Below are 19,013 nucleotides of genomic sequence, written 5' to 3' on the forward strand. Positions count from 1 at the left end.
GCACTCATTTAGCTGCATAATTTGTAGTAATTAGAGAAGTGAGAGTGAACTTTACTAACACAGCCAATAAACATACACAACTGTGGAAATGTTTCTGTGGAAATGCTGTTTTACGATACATCAGATTCATTTATATATAGTGCTTGCCCAAGTGTCTCAAACTAATTCTAGAAAGAACAGATAATTATGGTGATAATTAAGGTACACAATAAACACCAGCAGTGCTTGGAGACTGAAAAACATGGACAACAAAAAGGAAAATGAGTTGCTGTTTGCAGGAGAATACTCAATGATCATTGAAATATGGGGTCAAAATGTCCCAATGCATTGTGAGTTATATTTGGGCCTAAGTACACGGAAGTTTATGGAAACAGGTGAACGTGACATTTAATAATAATAATAATACATTTTCTTTATATACCACTTTTTTAAACGTGCAAAGATGCTACAAAAAGAATGCAATTAAAAGGAGTACATTAAAAAACAAGGTAATCAACAAAATGGGCATAACTATAAAAGTGGCACTAAATAGTTTTGAGCAGTTTGTTGAAGTTCATTTGCAGGTATGATTGTACCTGTGAGAGTATGTGTTATGACAGTTGGACGATGCCTATAATTTTATACAGTGTTAACTTTCAGATTAATCAATTCATTCTGTAAAATATCTTAATGGTGAACAGTTGTTTGTATTTCCATCAGCTTCTTTTTTATTTTTAAATGATTGATTTAATAAAATGCATGGTGAATAATGAACACATATTAGATTTGTTATCTTAAATCTTGTGTGCACTTTTAAAACTACAAAAAAAAGCAGCTCCTCTAACATTGCAGTATTGTACTAGACTAGGGTCGGTCACAGTGACGATTAATGATTAATGATAATTAGTGATTTTCCTCATCTTCTTTTGCAGTTCTGAATTCATCTTGCATGCTTAACCAGACAGCCGCTGTACTTTATTGTCAGAAATTTAAACTTTATTGGGGAATGTCTTTGTCCAGTGAAGTAGACTTAACTCCATTATAAAGAGAAGGAATAATTTAACCATCACAGATTATGAGCTCTTAGTGACCTCTTTCAGCTTTGTACAATTGCCCGTTGGAATGGTCCTATTACAAAAATCCATTAGTAATGATTGCACTCTTCAACAATGGCACTTTTGTGGATTGCAGTACATTTCTATGAAGGGGATCAAACATAACATTGTGACCATTGACGTGGTGTGCATATCAGAAATAGCCTACCACTTGTTCATTGTGCAGGCTACCTAATAGCTATGTTGGTTAGCAAGTTAACACACATCTTCAGAGCTTTTGTAAGAGGCAGAGTGGCTAGATAAAGGTCCCATTTTAAACTATTTTCTGATCTATATTATGATGTTGTTTTCTCATCACAAACATACTGGGAGTTGTTTTTTTCTTTCATTCAACATGTTTAACACACAGACTGCATATTTAGGCTGAGGTCTTCTCTCAAACTGAAAACACTTTGTTCCACCTGGTGATGTCATGTCGTAATTTAAGAAGCACAGCATTGTGTTTTTAAACTCCATACACCTTCATTAACATCATTTGGATAATTTCAGCCCTGGAATTGTCAATTCCGACTCAACTAAATGTAAAAGGAGCTGTTAACTTGAAAATTATAGCTTCATGACATGACAGGGTGGAACAAAGCATTTTGAGCTTTCTTGATATAATATAAGATACTGACTAATAATAAAAGATTACTCAAAACGCGTGAATGAAACAAAACACAATGCCAGGTATGTTTTTGATGAGGTAACAATGTTTTAACATGACTAAAAGATCACAAAAGGCAATTTTGTGTAATATAGGACCTTAAATAAAGTTATTTTTTTTATTACTATGATTATTTGTGTCTTCCTTGAGTTGTATTTGGTAAACCCCAGCAAAAACACAACATAAAAGTACCATACATTATTAATAATTTCTTATGGTGCCAGATTTTAAAGTCAAGTTTACCCAAATTCCCATATCTCTTTTGTATAGTTTCAGCCCAGTGGTTCTTTTGATACCATACACATCAGAGGAACACAAACCTATTTCATGTTTGGACAGTAAATAAATGAAAATAAATGTTTGGTTCATCCTGTTCTTTTTATCCTAGTTGTGGTGTCAGAGACGATAGACCTGTGCTAGATAAAAAAGACAGGAAATGCCATGAGAGGCAAAAAAAAAAAAAAAAAGCTTAGCAAAAACGTCTACAACCTTTGATGGTGAAAGCACTTAATCTGTAAACCACACAGGGGACGAGGGAGGGCAGCACATCCCTCCTGAGGTAATATGGCGGAGGGAGGAGGAGGGGGAAGGAGGGTGGGGGTGCCAAAGTTAGATGAACTTTTCACAGCAAGGGCTTTTGTGTCCTCAGAATTCCACTGCTGCTGCATGTGGATGTAAAATAAAGATGTCTCAGTCTCTGTGTGACTGCTCTGTTTTACTGAAGCAATCACATGGTCCAACCGGCTGTGAACAAACTCACTGTGTTCAGACCAACCTACTTTATCACACAATTACATGGCAGATAATAAATACAACTCGAAATGAATATTGCTGTTAAAGGGTCTAAATTACACAAAACTGACAAATGTTTTAATCTTGTTACCTCCTCAAAAACATATCCAGAGTTGTGTTTGGTTTCGTTCACATGTTTGAGTAATCTTTTATTATTATTAGTCTGTCTGTATCTCCAAATCTTGAAATGCTCATCACCTTATATTGTCTTGTAGTTGTAGCTTTCAAACCTTTTACCTTTGTTCAGTAGAGATTCCAGGGCTGAAATCATTCAAATGATTCAAGTGAAGGTGTGTGTAGTTTAAAAACACAGCGGAGCACTTCCTGTATTTTTGTTTGAGAGAAGAACCTGGCTGAAATATGCAGGGTTTGTGTGTTAAATATGTGTGAATGAAACAAAACACAACTCCAGATATGTTTGTGATAAGGAAACAACACCATAACATAGATCAGAAAACAACGGAATATATAGGCCCTTTGACATTATTGGTTGCTTCTTTGCAATTTCGCAATATTTTATGCTTTATATGACAACACATTCCTTATTCAGATTAAAAGGCCTGAGCCTGATTTTAACCATGAGTCAGGAACACGCTTTAGTTTGAACTTTTAGCCCCACTCACTTTGTCCTTTCTGCCACTGTGACATTGCGCCATGACACAAAAACAACTGTCTGCGTTAGTGGCAAGCGGTTGTTTCTTTCTCCCCTTTCACTCTCTGTGTAGTGCCTACTGTGAGCATTCTTGTCACTTTTGAAACTGCATCATGATAGAAAAATCAAGCATCTGGGTTAGTGTCAGACTGGAGGTTTCCCATGATTCTAAGTAACAATGTGTCTGATTGGATGAAAAAGGTGATCCCATAGCTTCTGCATTAGTTATTTGCAAAACTTACAAAGCTGTTGATATGGTGCTATATGTTTTTCTTATTTTGCAGCTTTATACATATGTGAGGTAAGGATCACATGTAGACAAGAATGTAGACAAGAATAAATTCAAATCTGGTACAGCCTCTTCAAAGTAAGTGTGCTGTAGTTTGCATATTTTGGCTTCTAAGTTTGGTATATATGTACAGGATGTTCTCTGTCATGCAACTTATCCAGGCTCCAGTGACTTTAACCACATATGCACTTTAAGTACCAAACCAAAGAATAGGGCACTATAATTGTGTACTAACAATTTCAAATTTGATTTCAATCCTAATATAATATCACTTCAGGGTATTACATGTCATTGGTTTAACATCTCTGTCCTTTCTAATAATACTAAAGAGCATCTGATACTTAAACATAAAAACGTCATTTAACTTTCTCATCTCCTCACTCATCCATATTAATTAAGGTCACAGTTTAGCTGTCACAAAGCATATGATGGCTATGTAAGAGAGATTATTTCCTGTATCATTAATATATGTGATAGACCTTATAGATCTATAGATCTTATATGTGTAATATGATGCACTTGCTGTAAATTAACAAGGGCCAGTCTCAGCAGTGCGATTATTACAGAGAGGTGGTGCAGAGGCAGTTATCAATCTGTCAGGGAGCTGCCGCAGGATGACACCGGAGGAAATGAGACAGGGATGTGGTCTGGACCAAGGAAGAAGATGGAGGCGGAGAGAACAGGGACACTCAAAGGAAAGGAGAGGGGTAAAAGGCGTGGATGGCAGGCTGATTGAGCAAAGCAATATGCACTTGGCACCTTTCTGGGTTACACTGGAGCATAACATGTCAGGTGTTGTGGTGGTGAGGAGGTGCCGCAGTGAAGTGTGAATTCGGACCAAGAAAAAAAGTTCAATCAAAATACAGAGAGGAGGGAGAGCCTCAGAAAGTCTGATTGAGCTTGTGCCAGGAGTGACCTGGGTCTGATTTAAGACCAGTTCTCCCTGATTTTTCAGATTTCAGATTTCATGCCCCAATACAAGACGAAACATTTTTCAAATATCTTCAATTTGCCATTATCCAGCAGTCACTGGTATATTGTGTGAAATTTTCTCTTGGAGTAATATTTTTTTGAATTTCTACATGCATCAATCATTAGAAGTATGAATAAATTGGTTTAATTTATACATTTTTTATAAAGATATCCAGTCATCGTCATCATCAGGTTGGGATTTTTTAATTGAGGAGTTAAGACTTTTTATTTTATTTATTTATTGATAACATCGAAGTAAAGGCTGATCAATACTGTTAGTAATTATTTAATATTGGTACCTTGTTTGTTATATTCTTCTGTCATGTTCAGAGCATTAAAACAGTGGCACAAGACAGAGCAAATCAAGCTAAATAAATATGAACCATGTAGAATGTGCCAATAACACTTCCTGTTGCTACTCTGATTGTCCTACATACAGTGACATTGCATTTTATTGTTGCACAGTTTGTCATGTTTTTAAATCTGCTTCCACAAAAAATATCCTGTCTCCAAATTTTATCTTCCCCAACAGGCCCACTGCAGTCATAAAAAAGTTCTGGTTAATTGTTCCTTGAAGGGCAATTTCTTCTGAACTTTTAACAGTTTCTCTTCAAAAGTTAAATGCATTAGGTTAATGGATTCTCTGAGTTCTTACCTGATACATAACAGGTGTTTTCACATGTGTTGCTTATCATTTGTTCATATAGACAGGCATTTACATTGATTTCCCTTCCATTTCTATACATCTATGTGTCCATATTAGGACAGATAAAGAGAACTTTGCATTTCAATCTTTAAAACGAAACAAACAAAAAATGCAAACATAAAGTCTGTTATTTGCATCACTCTAAAAGAAAAAATAAATATATATATATATCTACCTATGGAATACACATTGTAGAATGTTGTCATGCATGGCTCTGATGAATTATGTAGAAATAATGCAATAACAAATGGGTTTCTCGTGATCTTTTGCATTGAGGTTAAGCCCTAGTTTCCCTTCTTTCTCCATGATGGAGTGGTCCCTCTGGCTCGGAGCAGTGCCACATAGCCTGGACTTAGTTATTCCATATTAATATGCTATAGGCCAGGATATAGTAAAGGCCAAAAGGTGCATATCCAGTTTCAACATGGAGATGATTTGTCCCAGTGTTGTATGTTATTGATACCGCATGTTGCAAGCCTCCGGAAATTTGTTTTCAGGAAGTTTGTAATACAATGCCCATATATGGTGTATGATGCATCTAAAACCAAGCAGAACTAGGCATCTAATAATAACTGGAGTCTGATTTCTTCCAGGCTGACAAAGTGAAACTATATAGGGACAGTTTCAGCAGCAGCGCCACTATGATAAGGTTCAATGGTAAATACAGAGGAGAGCCAATCCTTTCATTATCTGATATTAGGGCTGTTATAGTTTCAGAGCTTACTGAGTCCTTGGAGAATTGTTCTCGTAAGAAGCATAACATTTACCCATAATGTTTGCTTTTATACGTTCAAACACCTGCAGTGTAATTGACTCTATTGAACAGTTGGACTGTGATCACAAGAATGTCATCCTAAAAGGGAAGTATTGGTTTATATTGAGTATAATAGAGAGCTGAATTTTACAACTGGCTCTATTTTTACATTACACAAGAATAGTAGTTCTGTCAGTGTTACAAAAAAATGCTATGCAGACAAAATTCAAATATAGCAAACAACACAATTCTACGTCTAAAACAGAAACAACAAAACTAAACTATATAGAAGTTGTATTAACTGCCTGCCTGCCTGCCTGTTTTTTATCAGTGGTAAACAGAAAGCCTCTTCTGGTTAATGTTGTAAAAGCATGGCCTATATGATTTGTGGTTAGCCTCCATGAAAATCTGATCATGGTCTGGTGCTTATCTTCGTGGCTGAGTCTTCAGGCACACGTAGTGCAAGAAAGAGATGATAGTTTTACTGTAAGGGAGGATTTTCTATTATCTGCTAATCTTCAATTACTCGATACCTACAGCTCTTATGGCCTTAATCATCTGCTCTTATGAAGTCAGGTCCAGAGCTGAGCAGGAGCAGACAACCTCTAGGCCATATCAGACCCACTCCAGGAAATTGTAAAATGTGTTTTTCTGTTAATTGCCAATCAGAAAATGCTAGTTTAGTCATCTACTCTCTCCAAATTAAACCTGGTTTGGCTCAGTCTACTCTGTTTAGTTTTTGCTTCTGGTTTAACCTGCAGAGCTAAATGTCAATGTCAGCTTGCTCAACAATACCTGATCTTGTCTAAGAAGCTGACCATGCTGGACTAGGTTAGTACTTAGGTGGGAGACCGATGTACTAACCAGGGAATAGGGAATAGGTGCCACAGTGACGCAGCCGTGGTCCTATAGTGCTAACTATCGTTGTGTCCTTAGGTTGAACACTTCACCTGCATTGCCTATGAATGTGGTGTCTGCGTGAGTGCTGGTGATGATAGTGCAAATAGGCAGCTTTGCTTCCGTCAGTCAGCCCCACGGCAGCTGTGACTATTTTAGAATCTCACCAAGTGTAGAGTGAATAAATAATGCATTGCAAAGTATTTTGAATGTCCAAAAAACTGCTATATAAGTCAAATGCATTATTATTCTTATTACCATGTTAAAAAGCCCCAAGCACATCATCGCAAATGATTGAATCATTTTATAAAACCTAATTACACAGCCCTAGTGGTTCATGGAATCCTTGTACATTTTCCAAAGATTTATACATAAAAAAACCTCCAGATACACTGTAGATGATAGGGAAACTGTTTTATATATATATATATATATATATATATATATATATATATATATATATATATATATATATATATATATATATAAATGCAATATTCATGTAGCTCATATTAAGAATCCCTGCCTTATGTTTTCTCCCCTTGAGTCTAAGTAAAAGACAGTTCTACCAGCCCAGGAATTACTGCCAAACCAAACAGTCTAATAGGTCCTATCAGTGAGTTCCAGCTTTAACAACATTTGTGCAAATCTGTTTCCCTTTTAAAGCCAAGTATTAGCTTTGTATTTGGCAAATTACAGAGGGGCACAATGAAACAGTAATGACTTAAATAATGAAAATTCTCCCAATGAAAAGAGGGACTTAATGGTCTTCCAGTGATAGAGAGAGGCTAGCACAAAAGGTAGTTTGTTTTTATAGGGATGAAAAACGTGGATTTAAAAATAGCAGAGGGTGCACTACACCTTAGTTGATAGGCCTAAGTAAGTAAGTAAGGCGTAGTTTTATCTCAGTGTAACTATTGTCTCGGGTTCTTCTTCCGTAGAGTTATGGTCTGTTTTTCAAAGGGTGTTAAATGTTTCATGGTTTAATACTAAATTAAATATACCGTTTTGCTCTGATGTTGGGGAGCTGCAGTGGTAGGAAGATCTTTAGAATGTAAAATGGGGCTCCAGTCAACAACAGGCTTAGTGGATAAACACTGCCCCCTTAGGGTTAACACGAGAAACTACATTTTTGATAAACTGTCACAACAGATCAACCTTACTTTGAAGAAGAAACGAATATATTGTAAAAAATAGGAAACGACAGGGCTATAAAAACTTACGATATAAAACGTATAAAACAATTAGGCCTATTACTGAGTTACATTAGGGGTATGTTTATTAAAATAATGATAAACGGCTAATGCCACCACATATACTACTAGACAAAACACGTGCTTGATTTTTAAACTAGGACATGGTCAAATTAACCTTTGTTTACTGTTTGTTTTACGTTCGTTTCTATTTCTTTTTAGTTTTTAAACTCTTCTGTGTTCCCGCATCTGTGATTTAATTGGTTAAAAGTTGACAGGACATGCCCTCTCTCCGCCTTTTTGTTCCTGAAGTTCACACACAACAACACGCCCAGAAACAAGAGCATTATAGAAAAGCTTTGATTAACCTGCCCACAGTGACACTGACAGTGATCCAGCCAGCACAGCGAGCAGCGGTCATCTCAGGTCAGTGTTTACACATGTGCTCAGCTCATGACTGCGACGATAAAATACCACCAAACTTATTAGCTAAAGTTTATGGGAAAACCAGAGAAGCTAGTTAGCCCACTTGGCTACTGGAAGTTGCACAAACTACTGTAAAGGGCGTTTACTAAATCTATTATTAGACCAACAAAGTTACTACAAATGTGGGAAAATGTAGGTTATAAATTTTGTTAAGTTAGAGTCACGTTCACATAGTCATGACTGGTTTGCCTAATCTATTTGGTACACTGGCTGTTCTGCTGATCCACTTTAACAAACAAGATTACTGGATAAATGGGACCATTATTTTTTAGTCCCAACTCAAAATCTATGATAGTGCATTTGCTTTTCTCTTTAAAATGTTAGTTTCATTTTCATTTGCTGTCAATATGTCAGGCATCCATTAAATAATTAACTACAGAATTAATTGCAGTATTAAAACATCTATTAGTAGTGTTATTAGTGTTCTAAAAAGGATTACTCATTCTCATATATTAGAGTAGTGCCCTGGTGTATTCTCAGGAAATTACTAATTTGGTGTTGCATAATCAGTTTTTTCCAAATTATCTCAATGTCTATGACTGTGACCCTTATCTTGGGTTCATCATCTCACATTGTTAGACTTTGCTGTGTTGTAAACCTTGTAAAAGATTTCAACAAGCTGCCAGTCAGAAAAAAATGAAAGGTTACTTAAGAAAGAAAAATGCTACAATAAAATGCAATTTGCTACAACACAGAGTTTGTGGAAAAACGTTTTGTAATTAAATTGTATTTCATTAGGTCACATTAGGCATTACGTAATTTCCTGTCGCCTGCTTGTCTCTATGACGTTATTGCGTTGCCTGGAATGTTCCATAATGTAGCATTAAATTTATCTACATCTATGGAGACATGGCATGTGAAGCAATCAGGCCAAGTTACAGATCATCATTTATAGCAATATAAAACAAGTAACTGAATAAATGCTAGATTAATTCCCTACTGTGGAACATTCTAGCCAAACATGGAAACAAGCAGGTGACCGACACTCTACCTAAAAAGTTACATAGTACACCTTTAAGATGACTTTTAAATAGCCTAGGATGTGAACAGAAAGATAACATATATGTCAGAAGTTTGTGTTCCTGAGATAGGCAGGTGGGAGTTTACCCTTGCCTCCTGCGCCTTGTGCATCAGGTTAAAGATGCCAAATGCTTGTTAAGACTGCTGCAGTGGAGACAGCTGCTCAGTAAACAGATGCTGTCCACAGGTTGGAGGATGCCGTCTGTCCTCTGAGGATTCTTACAGATCAGTCAACAACACTCACCTTCACTCCTCCTTTACATCAAGCCTGTTCTCACTCAAGACCCTGAAATCACAAGAAAGACGCGTGGTGAGAGGCAAGAAAATCTATAACTGAAACTCACTTTAGACTTTAATCCAGCCACAACAAGCTGGCACTTTGTTAGTCCGTAGGAGTGGGTGATATACTGACATCACAATTTTCTTGAAGCCAGGCCTCTGTTTGAATGCACTTATGATGTACACTTACTATATTTCTATTGCCAGCTAAAACTATCTACTATACCTGTTATTCACTCAAAGCATTGCAGGGGCTGATCTATAGGAGGAGTGATTGCAAAAAGGGTCTGTGTTTGAGTATAGAGTTGCATTAAACAAAAAAGCACTGAAGAATCCCAATATCTCCAAAACAGCAGATTGTTACAGGGATGCAATTTCTATTCAATCTTTGTCACTATATGTTCAAGCCTCAGCAGAAGATCATGTTACTTGACTTAGACTTAGACAAATTTTATTCATCCACAAGGGAAATTATTTGGACACAGTAGCTCACCCATCACAATATATTCAATATATTATCATAACAAAAAATATAAATATAAATATAAATGGTAATAATAAATACAAAGTAAGTAGTAAAAAGAGCAAGAGACTGGTGTCAAATAATGCATAATTATATAAATGTATATGTACATGTAAAAATAAAAATATAGTAATACAAATATATCTCCTCTATATACAAGAGGTCATGAGGAGAAATGTATCTGAAACGAATAAGCAAATACACAAATACTAGAATTTAGTGTTTAAGTGCACCAGTCCAAGTTAAAAATGAAAGAATTTACTATATCAAGTAGAGTAAGTCATACATATAGAATCATAACAGTTTGACACATTGGGGATGGAAGACACGTTTTGTTTTGCCGCATTTTGTTTTGTACTGTGCAGTTTCGTTCTTGTTGCATCATGGCGTTGACAAATGAATTTAACATGGTCTGGTTGCCTCTCTGCATGTTTTAAAACATAACTGTGATTTCATTGCACTCTCCAAACTCGCCTCTCTTCATCTCCATCTTATTAGCAGGATTTGAGATGAAAAATGCATGACACTGTTACTAAGCAATGTGAGGTGAGTGACTGTTTCTCTGCATTCCACGTTATAGAGATTGAATCGAGCGCTTACAATGGCGGACAGCGGGAAGACTAATGAGAGCGGAGCTACAGTGGCGGAGAACACTAATGGAGATCAGCAGGTGAGGATTTCATGACCCCAAATAACTCCAATTACAAACAGAAACATCTAAAGGCTGCACTGAAACATTCATGGACTCACCACTGATGCCCCGTGTATGAGTTATTCCTTTATTACATTCAAGTTTTTCAATTCCAAGACTTTTCTTCTCATCGGCTGAAAACAACTTTTCTGACCTTGGCATGACTTTTGATCTGCAGACATTTTCTTTTAGATATTTTGAAACAAGTTGAAGTGAGGTCATAGCAAATCAGGTAAATATAGTGGGTTTTCAGTCAGTTCAAACTAGGAGAAGACCAAGAAAAGCAGCCATGGCAACTACTGCATCACTTTGTTCATGCAATAGTGTATCTAAGAAACCTCTGATCAGCTAAACATGGGTATCCAATAGGGATATCACTGTGAACATTATTCAATAATTAATCAGTTATTATGAGACCACAACAATACAAGTAAAATCTAATAATAATTATAAGTCTATACTCCTAAACAGTAAACCTCAATGGAAAGTGCTTTTAACTTTACTCCATCATTCACAAATTTAGATTTAATAATGCTGGTCATATACTAGATGAATTGCAATTTATTAGACTGTGTAAATTAAAGGAATTATTTCTGCTTTTCTGTTATAAGTGTTTTGATATTATGTGACATTCCTATTATCCAACTTGGTATGAGATGTAATAATGTGTGAACTTTAACACTTTAATGATTTTACGCTGTCTAAAATAACATACATTTGTCTAAAATAACATACTTTCAATTTCCAGATACACAAGCATGTTGTTGTATTCAATATATCTGTATCTTCTCTGTCATCTGGGACATTACAGTAGACTTGGGATGTAAATTTATGATATTTTTACTGAGATCAAAATTCAGTCCGTGGAAATCATCAATGATCATTCAGCTTGGGTCTTTGTAATCAAGAGGCCTACAACCAATCCTGTTAGTAAAAGTACGTGGTTTGGTCAGAGAACTTTGACGACATATTTAAATAGCCATGATTAAGGGTTTTTTCACCCAGCCCTATATTGGATCACAATTTTAATCAATAAATTCAGTGTGCTTACAGATTTACTTTATAATTACTACTAATAATAATCATTGTAACCCATTTTCATACTTCTAAGTACACACATCTTATATTAACATATGTTTTGTATTTTCTATGTAGAATGTAGTTGCTCGAGTGGGGAATCTGCCTTTGGTGAGTTCTGCCTGTGGGGTAGTATCCAGCGCCTACACCAGCACCAAAGACAGTGTGCCTTTGCTGAAGGGAGTGATGGATGCAGCCGAGAGCGGGGTGCGGACACTTGGAGCAGCTGCCACTACCAGCTCTAAGCCTCTGCTGGACTATATTGAGCCACAGCGTAAGCTAAACTCCTCACTCTTATAGTTTACATGTCATAATATTGATGGCCATTAACATTGTTATAGTAAAAATGTTGTCTTTATTGTTTAGTTGCAACAGTAAATGAATTTGCCATGAAAGGACTGGATAAAGTGGAAGAAAAGCTGCCCATTCTTCACAAACCAGCAGACAAGGTATATTTGGGTTTATAAGCTACATCTCTCCTCTCTCTAATTATTTAATGTACATGCCTGGATTGGCACCTTTCCTGGAACTCCCTTTACCTTATATACTATTTCTGCCATAGTTTTTTTTCTAAATATTTTTTTTAGATGAATTGCAAAATTTAAAATGTTTTTTTTTTTCTGGATACATTGTTAATGCCCATAAATAGGTTTAAAACTGTATTGTAAATTAAGTTAATGATTCAAGTTATTGGAAATTACACATTGTTTATTACTGCTTATTACTGTGTACATTTTTATCTGTTTTCAGGTGGTCTCAGACACAGTGGGCATGGTGTACCAGTCTGTAACTGGGGCTAAAGATGCTGTGGTGGGCACATTGTGGAGCGGTGTGGAGCTGACCCGGGCTGCGGTCAGTGGTGGCATCAGCACTGTCATGGGCACCAGTCTGGGACAGATGGTCAGCAGTGGGATGGGCATGGCCCTCAGCCGATCAGAACATTGGGTCGACCAGAACCTGCCACTCTCTGAGAGAGAACTGGGTCAGTGCTTTGTAAATGATGGAATACTGTACAAAGTTAGTTGTAACTAGAACCTAACCGTTAGGACAATAGTCAGAACTGTATTTATGGTAAACTGATATTTTATTGATTTAGTTTATTTTGTTATTACAACAAGGCTTGCAGTTTAAAGTGTGAGGAGATTAAACTGTTTATTCTACAAAATTGAGTAGAGGTCACTGCAAAGGGACCACAGAGAGGCTTGATGCTATTCATAGCAAGGAGAGCAGGGCATTACAATAACCTCCCTTCTGTTTGCTTGGCTCAAAAAGGGGCCTTCATTTTCCAACACACAGAGCTCTGACACCTGCTAATGTTATGTCATGTTACCATGACAGAAATGCCTTTTACAAAATGGTGTCCTAACAAATAAAAAAATTATAATAATTGTAATTTTTACATAATGTAGTTGTGTAAATGCACAAAACTCCATTATACTATTAATAATATGACATTTGTGTCTTTCCATTCAGCTGCTCTTGCGGAACCTGCTACTAGTGGTGAGATCTCCACTACAACCACCAGCCCGCCTGGCAGTCCCAGTTATTTTGTGCGGCTGGGGAAGCTCTCTGCCAAGGTGCAAGAGCGTGCCCGGGAGCAATCACTGGTCCGAGCGTGTCAGGCGAGGGAAGCCACCTACGCGGCAATGACCCAGATAGCCAGCACTCTGGACCTGTTGGAAAGTGCTCGCAGAGGCCCTGGTGCTACCCCTGATCAGCCTGATGGTGCGTCTGAGCAGCTGCAGCAGCGCTGGACAGAGTGGCAACAGGTCCAGGCTCAAACTGAACACACTGAGCCAGAGCCTGAGCCTGAGGAAGTCAAAGATGAGAAAGAGGTGCTGGCACAATTTACAGTGATATGAAATGCATTTAAGCTCCAAATGATACATAGATTTCCTGTCTCAAAATAACTACAAATGTTGTCATGTTGACAGAAGCTGGAATGGAGGGCCCTGTCCATGGTGCGTGGTTTGAGTAACCAGCTGCAGTCTGCTTGCTCAAGTGTAGTGTCCAGTGCACAGGGGCTGCCAAGTGCAGTGCAGGAGCAGCTCAGCAGTGCTATAACATCTGCTGAAGAGCTCCGCTCATCTTTAGGGAACACCCGCTCTCTGACACCTGTGCTTCTAGAGCGCAGCCGGCAACATCTAACCAAGGTAAGTGTGTTTTCATTTGACTACAAAACTATTATTCAAAACACAACTGAAATTATAATAGCTTATTATTTTGCATAAGGCGTGGTAGCCAATAGCTCTGCACTTTACATTAATATGTTGTTTTAATTAAAATAATTGCCTAATTATTCATTTATAATTTGTACTTTTTTACTACAGGTTCAGCAATCTTTGGACAGTGTGATGGAGTATCTCACACACAACACCCCTCTGAACTGGCTGGTTGGACCCTTTGCACCTCAGTTGACTGAGAAACCCGAGTCAGATGTGCCAATGGAGCAAGATGGACCAAAAAATTAATTTATCAGTATTATGAATAAATATATATTTTGTATACAGTATGTGGCTTTGATAATTTCATGAAAATACTGAACATACTGTAAAATCATTTCAAATTTATTTGGTTAAAAGCCCACTGAACACACAACTTTCATCAGGATTCTTAAATTAAGTCATAGTAAAGTAATTCCTCTCTTGTGTTACAGTACAGTTCAGTATTAATGATTAATTTCCTGGTGACATAGTACATGTAAGGAAATATGGGGCCTATATATTACAAATAAATCTTCTGTAACCAGTGTAATGCGTGTTTTGTTGGAGTATTTCCTCTGCTGTACTTTGCTCCTGTGGCTCAATCAATGCTGAGGGTGACGTCATGGTCGTTGTTTGAATGTCGGGAGCTCGCGCTGGTGGAGGCCGCGCGCTCAGCTGGGAGACAAAAACTTGTACAAATTTCCAAGCCTAAGGTCGTCGACAGCCTTCGGTACATCGATTCACAGGTACAGTGGTGTTCGGGCGTGTTTTTGTCGAAGTATTGGTGAGTGTAAGCCATTTTAAACCCGGTCAGGACAGTGTCTGGACGCGCACTGTTTTGGGCTCGCTGATTAGGCTAGCACTTCAGCTAACGATAGCCAACTACCGCTAGTGTTTTCGACTTATAACAAATTAAATACTTTATGTTGCTATCTAAATGTGTTTCCGAGTAATTTGTGTGGTTAATTGTTCTTCTGTTAAGGGTACCAAGCGAGTTTTGACACTGTTTTTGCGTCGGTATCTAGTGTCAGACAAAGCGCCCAGCGAGGCTGTTGGCTAATGTAGAGTGTTTGCTTTGAGCTGGTCAGGGATAGGACACCAATCGTTATCAGCTGAGGACAAACTTGGTTAAAACGGGAAGAGCTTAGCTGTAAACATTGCACTTTTAAAAATGTGTCCCTCCAAAGTAACTATTGATTCAACGTTACTTCGTCTGGTTTCACTTTGCTGTTTTGTAGACACGCTTTTCTTCATATTTTAGTTTAGCACAAGTCAACTTTTACCAAATGCGGTCTACATCCTTGAGATTTATAACGGTGATTAGTACTGCTCTTGTATTCTCATGGTTAAAAAAAAACATGTTTGTTTTTTGGTTAGTGCCGTTCACTAATTAGGTCTTTTGATCAGTATAAAATTGCTGAGCCTGATAATGTTGTCCAGTTTTTATAATTGGGCATTTCACAAATGTTAATGATCATGGAACTGTCAACAAGTAAGACATGTGTGGTAATGTTTTGGTGAAGTTGCTATTCACTTTTTCAGGAATATCATCTCCCATCCCCCTTCCCCCTCTGCTGGAGCATGGCTCAGGAGACCAATCAGACACAGGTGCCAATGCTTTGCACTATGGGATGTGGTTTCTATGGCAACCCACGCACCAATGGTATGTGCTCAGTTTGCTACAAGGAACACCTGCAGAGACAACAGGGAGGAGGCCGGTCCAGCCCCCCAGGTGAAAAAGGTAAGAAACTGGGTGGTTTGGCTAGTTTAAAAATAACATGCTGTAACTTTACCAGTTCTAAGGATTACACACTTTACACAGAGTTAAGGATGAAATTAGCATGTGGATGTATCAATGTATCATATATCTGACCCCTATGATTTAAGTCTGAGGTGTTGTTTTCACTGTTGAATTTCCATATAGCCGCTACATCACCCACAGGATCGCCAGGAACAGCTGGTGTGAACGTGGAGAGTACATCCTCAGAGCCCAGCACAGAGACAGAGCCCGCCGCAGGAACCCCCCCTGAGGAACAGACCAGCAGGTGAAGTGCAAAGATTGTTTATTTACAAAGTTATAAATTCCACCAAAGCCCTTTTTTTTTTAGTTTATTCCTCTTAATATTATTCATTTTATGTCCTATGTGAAGTGGTTCCAAGTTATGTTAATTATGTCAATAAAGTTAATAAAGTTGTAAGTTAGACATTGTGTGCAATTCGTAGTCCTAGTTCTCCCAGCCCTGTGACTCAGCAGATGACTGCCATGAGTATTTCCCAAGAGCCAGCACCGGTGGACTCGGACAGAGCAGAAGCTGAGGAGGGAGAAGAAGAGAGTACGTCCAGCAACACAGGTAAAACAAGTCAGAACTGTTATAGCAGAAAATGTGAATTGTATTAACAAATTCTAGAGGCAGAATCCGTATTATAATTATCAGTGATTAAAGTTTAGTTCTTTTTTTTTTTTTTTAGAACAAGTTGGAGATACGGCACAGGCGTCTTCAGATGGTGAACAAACGCCTGATAAAAACAAGAAAAAGAACCGATGCTTTTCCTGCCGGAAGAAAGTTGGTCTCACTGGTAAGTTGATAAAAATGAAAAGAAAGTAGTAGGCCCTCACTGATGCACACAGTGAGAGGAAATTAGGTAATTGATTCTTTTCAGTGAAACTCACATGAAAAGAGCAACATACTACAGGTTAGTGGTGTATTTCACAAGCCAGTTCTTTCACAATCTTGAGAGTAGCATATTTGTTTTACTTTAAGGTGAAGACTTTCACTTGTGTGCACATTTGTAGCACCAAAATCCTACCTGACCTCTTTCTTACCAACCACGCCATTTATAAATTCAACTACATTGTCACACATTTCTACCATGTACAGTAATATTTTGTAGTGCTGCTTGTAACTGATATCTTATAGTTGTAACTGTGTGTTATTTTTCTTTTGATTGCTCAGGTTTTGACTGTCGCTGTGGCAACCTGTTCTGTGCCATCCACCGTTATTCTGACAAACATGACTGTCCCTATGATTACCGGAGTGCAGCAGCCGCGCGCATACGCAAGGAGAACCCCATTGTGGTGGCTGAGAAGATACAGAAGTTATGAGGTCTGACTTTGTGAATTTGAACAATGGCGACTTCGATGAAAACACCTGATATCATGGCTTCATTTGTTCATGGTAGTGCAAGGGGCTGGGTGGGGCACCCACCTTACTGGTATCTCCCCTTTCTTCAAAAGTTGTTTGCGGCTGAATCAAGTTGAGTGCAAGTGTGAATGAAAGTGTGTGTGTGCTTTTTGCTTGTGTGAATGGGGAGATCAGTAGGGATTTGGTGGACATTGCTGTTGCTGTGAGGAGGAAGCTACGGCATTTAATTTTAAACTTTTTTTCTCTCTTACCTTTGCAGCAATCATGAGGGTTTATTTTTATTCAACCCTGTAATATAGTTACACATTTGGGTAAAGTTAAAGGTCGATTTGAATGCACCTATAAAATATCTAACTGGGGATGTATTGGTGTGACCTAAGGGCTGAGGAATATCCTCCCGGGCCGAAGATGTCAACTTGTTTAATTTAATTTTATTTTTATTTTTTTTTTGCACCTTCCTAATACTTTATTCTCTGGGTCATGACACTTTGAACTCTTCAGTAATATTTCTCTTTGATATATCAACTCATCATACTGATATTGGGTGCATGAAAAGTTATTGGAGGGAAGAGGTTGGGTTATTGGGAACTGAACCTTGACTTATACAGCGTGAATGAAATTTGTGTTTTTTCCCTATTTTAATGAGCGTATGACATCAAAAGATCTATATTAATATATTGTAGTTAGCTTGAAATGTGTGACTGCTTTCTATTTATTTTTATCATTTGGTTGATCTGTGCTGGAGGATTGGCAGCATGTGTCAGCAAATCTAAGATTTGTGCTCAATCGTTTCAAGTATATTTAATTGCATTGATTATACAACCATTAAAACACATTATCTTTCACACTCAAGTAGAGTCCAGTTAAGTCATTGCAAGCAGGAATCTCCTTTCTGCCTTCAGTAACCGAGCACAATTACTGTCCTAGACATGGTTCATTTCAGTTTGTTTTTGGTCGCAGTGAGTGGTCTGTTTGTCAAAAATGCCTTGTTGTAATAGTTTAGGGTCAAAAGCCGTCGTGTTGACCAACAGACCACTAAGACCTGCTGAAAGAACCAGTATGGCTTGACTTGCTTTGCACACCAATACAGTGCTTCATTAAAGTAACAATATGTAAATTTGACAAAGTTATAATGTATACAATATTGAACATACCAATAAATGGCTGTGGAAACTGAAACATAGCTGTAATGTATGCAAAGGCATTCAGAGAAGCTCAGTGTATGGCTATGTAGGGAATCCTGTGGTGTCATTAACAGGGCTCTACTTTTTCCCAATGTAAATAATCATATTGATTTTCATAATGTAGTTTCTCCAGTTTAGGGAAGGTGGGGTTTCATACTGCAGCTACTATGGTGTATAAAACACCCACTGACATCCCAAAAGAAACTGTGCCACAAATGGTATTCACGTTTCATATTAAGACTTCATTTATCCACATAATATCTTCTTTATTACAATGCACAGCTAGCCCTTTATTTAGGCCTATTTATCTCATTGTGAACATGCCCATGTGGATCGCTAACTTTACTCAAGTATGCAGTCTTTTTGCTGATCCCATTTAAAGCATAGTAATATCAGACATTTTTGTGTCAC

The 19,013-nt window shown here is 37.7% G+C and overlaps 2 protein-coding genes across 5 annotated transcripts; both read left to right on the plus strand.

Annotated features, from left to right (window-relative positions):
• Window positions 1–8,285: 8,285 nt before the first annotated feature.
• Window positions 8,286–14,820, plus strand: plin3 (perilipin 3). 3 transcript variants are annotated; one of them, XM_055164715.1, is made up of 9 exons: window positions 8,336–8,421; window positions 9,689–9,818; window positions 10,884–10,973; window positions 12,150–12,345; window positions 12,438–12,520; window positions 12,822–13,053; window positions 13,545–13,906; window positions 14,006–14,224; window positions 14,402–14,820. In XM_055164715.1, the coding sequence occupies exons 3-9, from the start codon at window positions 10,905–10,907 to the stop codon at window positions 14,540–14,542; spliced, it is 1,302 nt and encodes a 433-aa protein (XP_055020690.1). In that variant the 5' UTR covers window positions 8,336–8,421; window positions 9,689–9,818; window positions 10,884–10,904; the 3' UTR covers window positions 14,543–14,820. The 3 variants fall into 3 exon arrangements, with proteins under 3 accessions (XP_020795741.1, XP_055020690.1, XP_020795742.1); XM_020940083.2 differs by having other exon boundaries at window positions 9,689–9,811; XM_020940082.2 differs by lacking the exon at window positions 9,689–9,818 and having other exon boundaries at window positions 8,286–8,421.
• A 45-nt stretch (window positions 14,821–14,865) lies between these two features.
• On the plus strand, window positions 14,866–18,270 carry zgc:77486 (uncharacterized protein LOC405808 homolog). 2 transcript variants are annotated; one of them, XM_020940080.2, is made up of 6 exons: window positions 14,866–15,021; window positions 15,818–16,016; window positions 16,200–16,320; window positions 16,499–16,626; window positions 16,745–16,852; window positions 17,230–18,270. In XM_020940080.2, exons 1-6 carry the CDS (start codon window positions 14,881–14,883, stop codon window positions 17,376–17,378), a joined length of 846 nt encoding a protein of 281 aa, XP_020795739.2. In that variant the 5' UTR covers window positions 14,866–14,880; the 3' UTR covers window positions 17,379–18,270. The 2 variants fall into 2 exon arrangements, with proteins under 2 accessions (XP_020795739.2, XP_055020691.1); XM_055164716.1 differs by having other exon boundaries at window positions 16,218–16,320.
• Window positions 18,271–19,013: the final 743 nt, after the last annotated feature.

The sequence above is a fragment of the Boleophthalmus pectinirostris genome, unplaced genomic scaffold (genome assembly GCF_026225935.1).
Source record: "Boleophthalmus pectinirostris isolate CB_2022bp ecotype Guang Dong unplaced genomic scaffold, ASM2622593v1 HiC_scaffold_7, whole genome shotgun sequence".
Lineage (NCBI taxonomy): Eukaryota > Metazoa > Chordata > Actinopteri > Gobiiformes > Gobiidae > Boleophthalmus > Boleophthalmus pectinirostris.

What these genes read in the sequence shown, in the direction of transcription:
- plin3 (XM_020940082.2), top strand. Translation starts at nt 10,905, where the DNA reads ATGGCGGACAGCGGGAAGACTAATGAGAGCGGAGCTACAGTGGCGGAG. An exon ending in ACACTAATGGAGATCAGCAG is followed by an intron (nt 10,974 to 12,149) that starts GTGAGGATTTCA and finishes TTTTCTATGTAG; the next exon opens with AATGTAGTTGCTCGAGTGGG. An exon ending in TTCACAAACCAGCAGACAAG is followed by an intron (nt 12,521 to 12,821) that starts GTATATTTGGGT and finishes ATCTGTTTTCAG; the next exon opens with GTGGTCTCAGACACAGTGGG.
- zgc:77486 (XM_020940080.2), top strand. Translation starts at nt 14,881, where the DNA reads ATGCTGAGGGTGACGTCATGGTCGTTGTTTGAATGTCGGGAGCTCGCG. An exon ending in TTCGGTACATCGATTCACAG is followed by an intron (nt 15,022 to 15,817) that starts GTACAGTGGTGT and finishes TCACTTTTTCAG; the next exon opens with GAATATCATCTCCCATCCCC. An exon ending in CCTGAGGAACAGACCAGCAG is followed by an intron (nt 16,321 to 16,498) that starts GTGAAGTGCAAA and finishes TGCAATTCGTAG; the next exon opens with TCCTAGTTCTCCCAGCCCTG.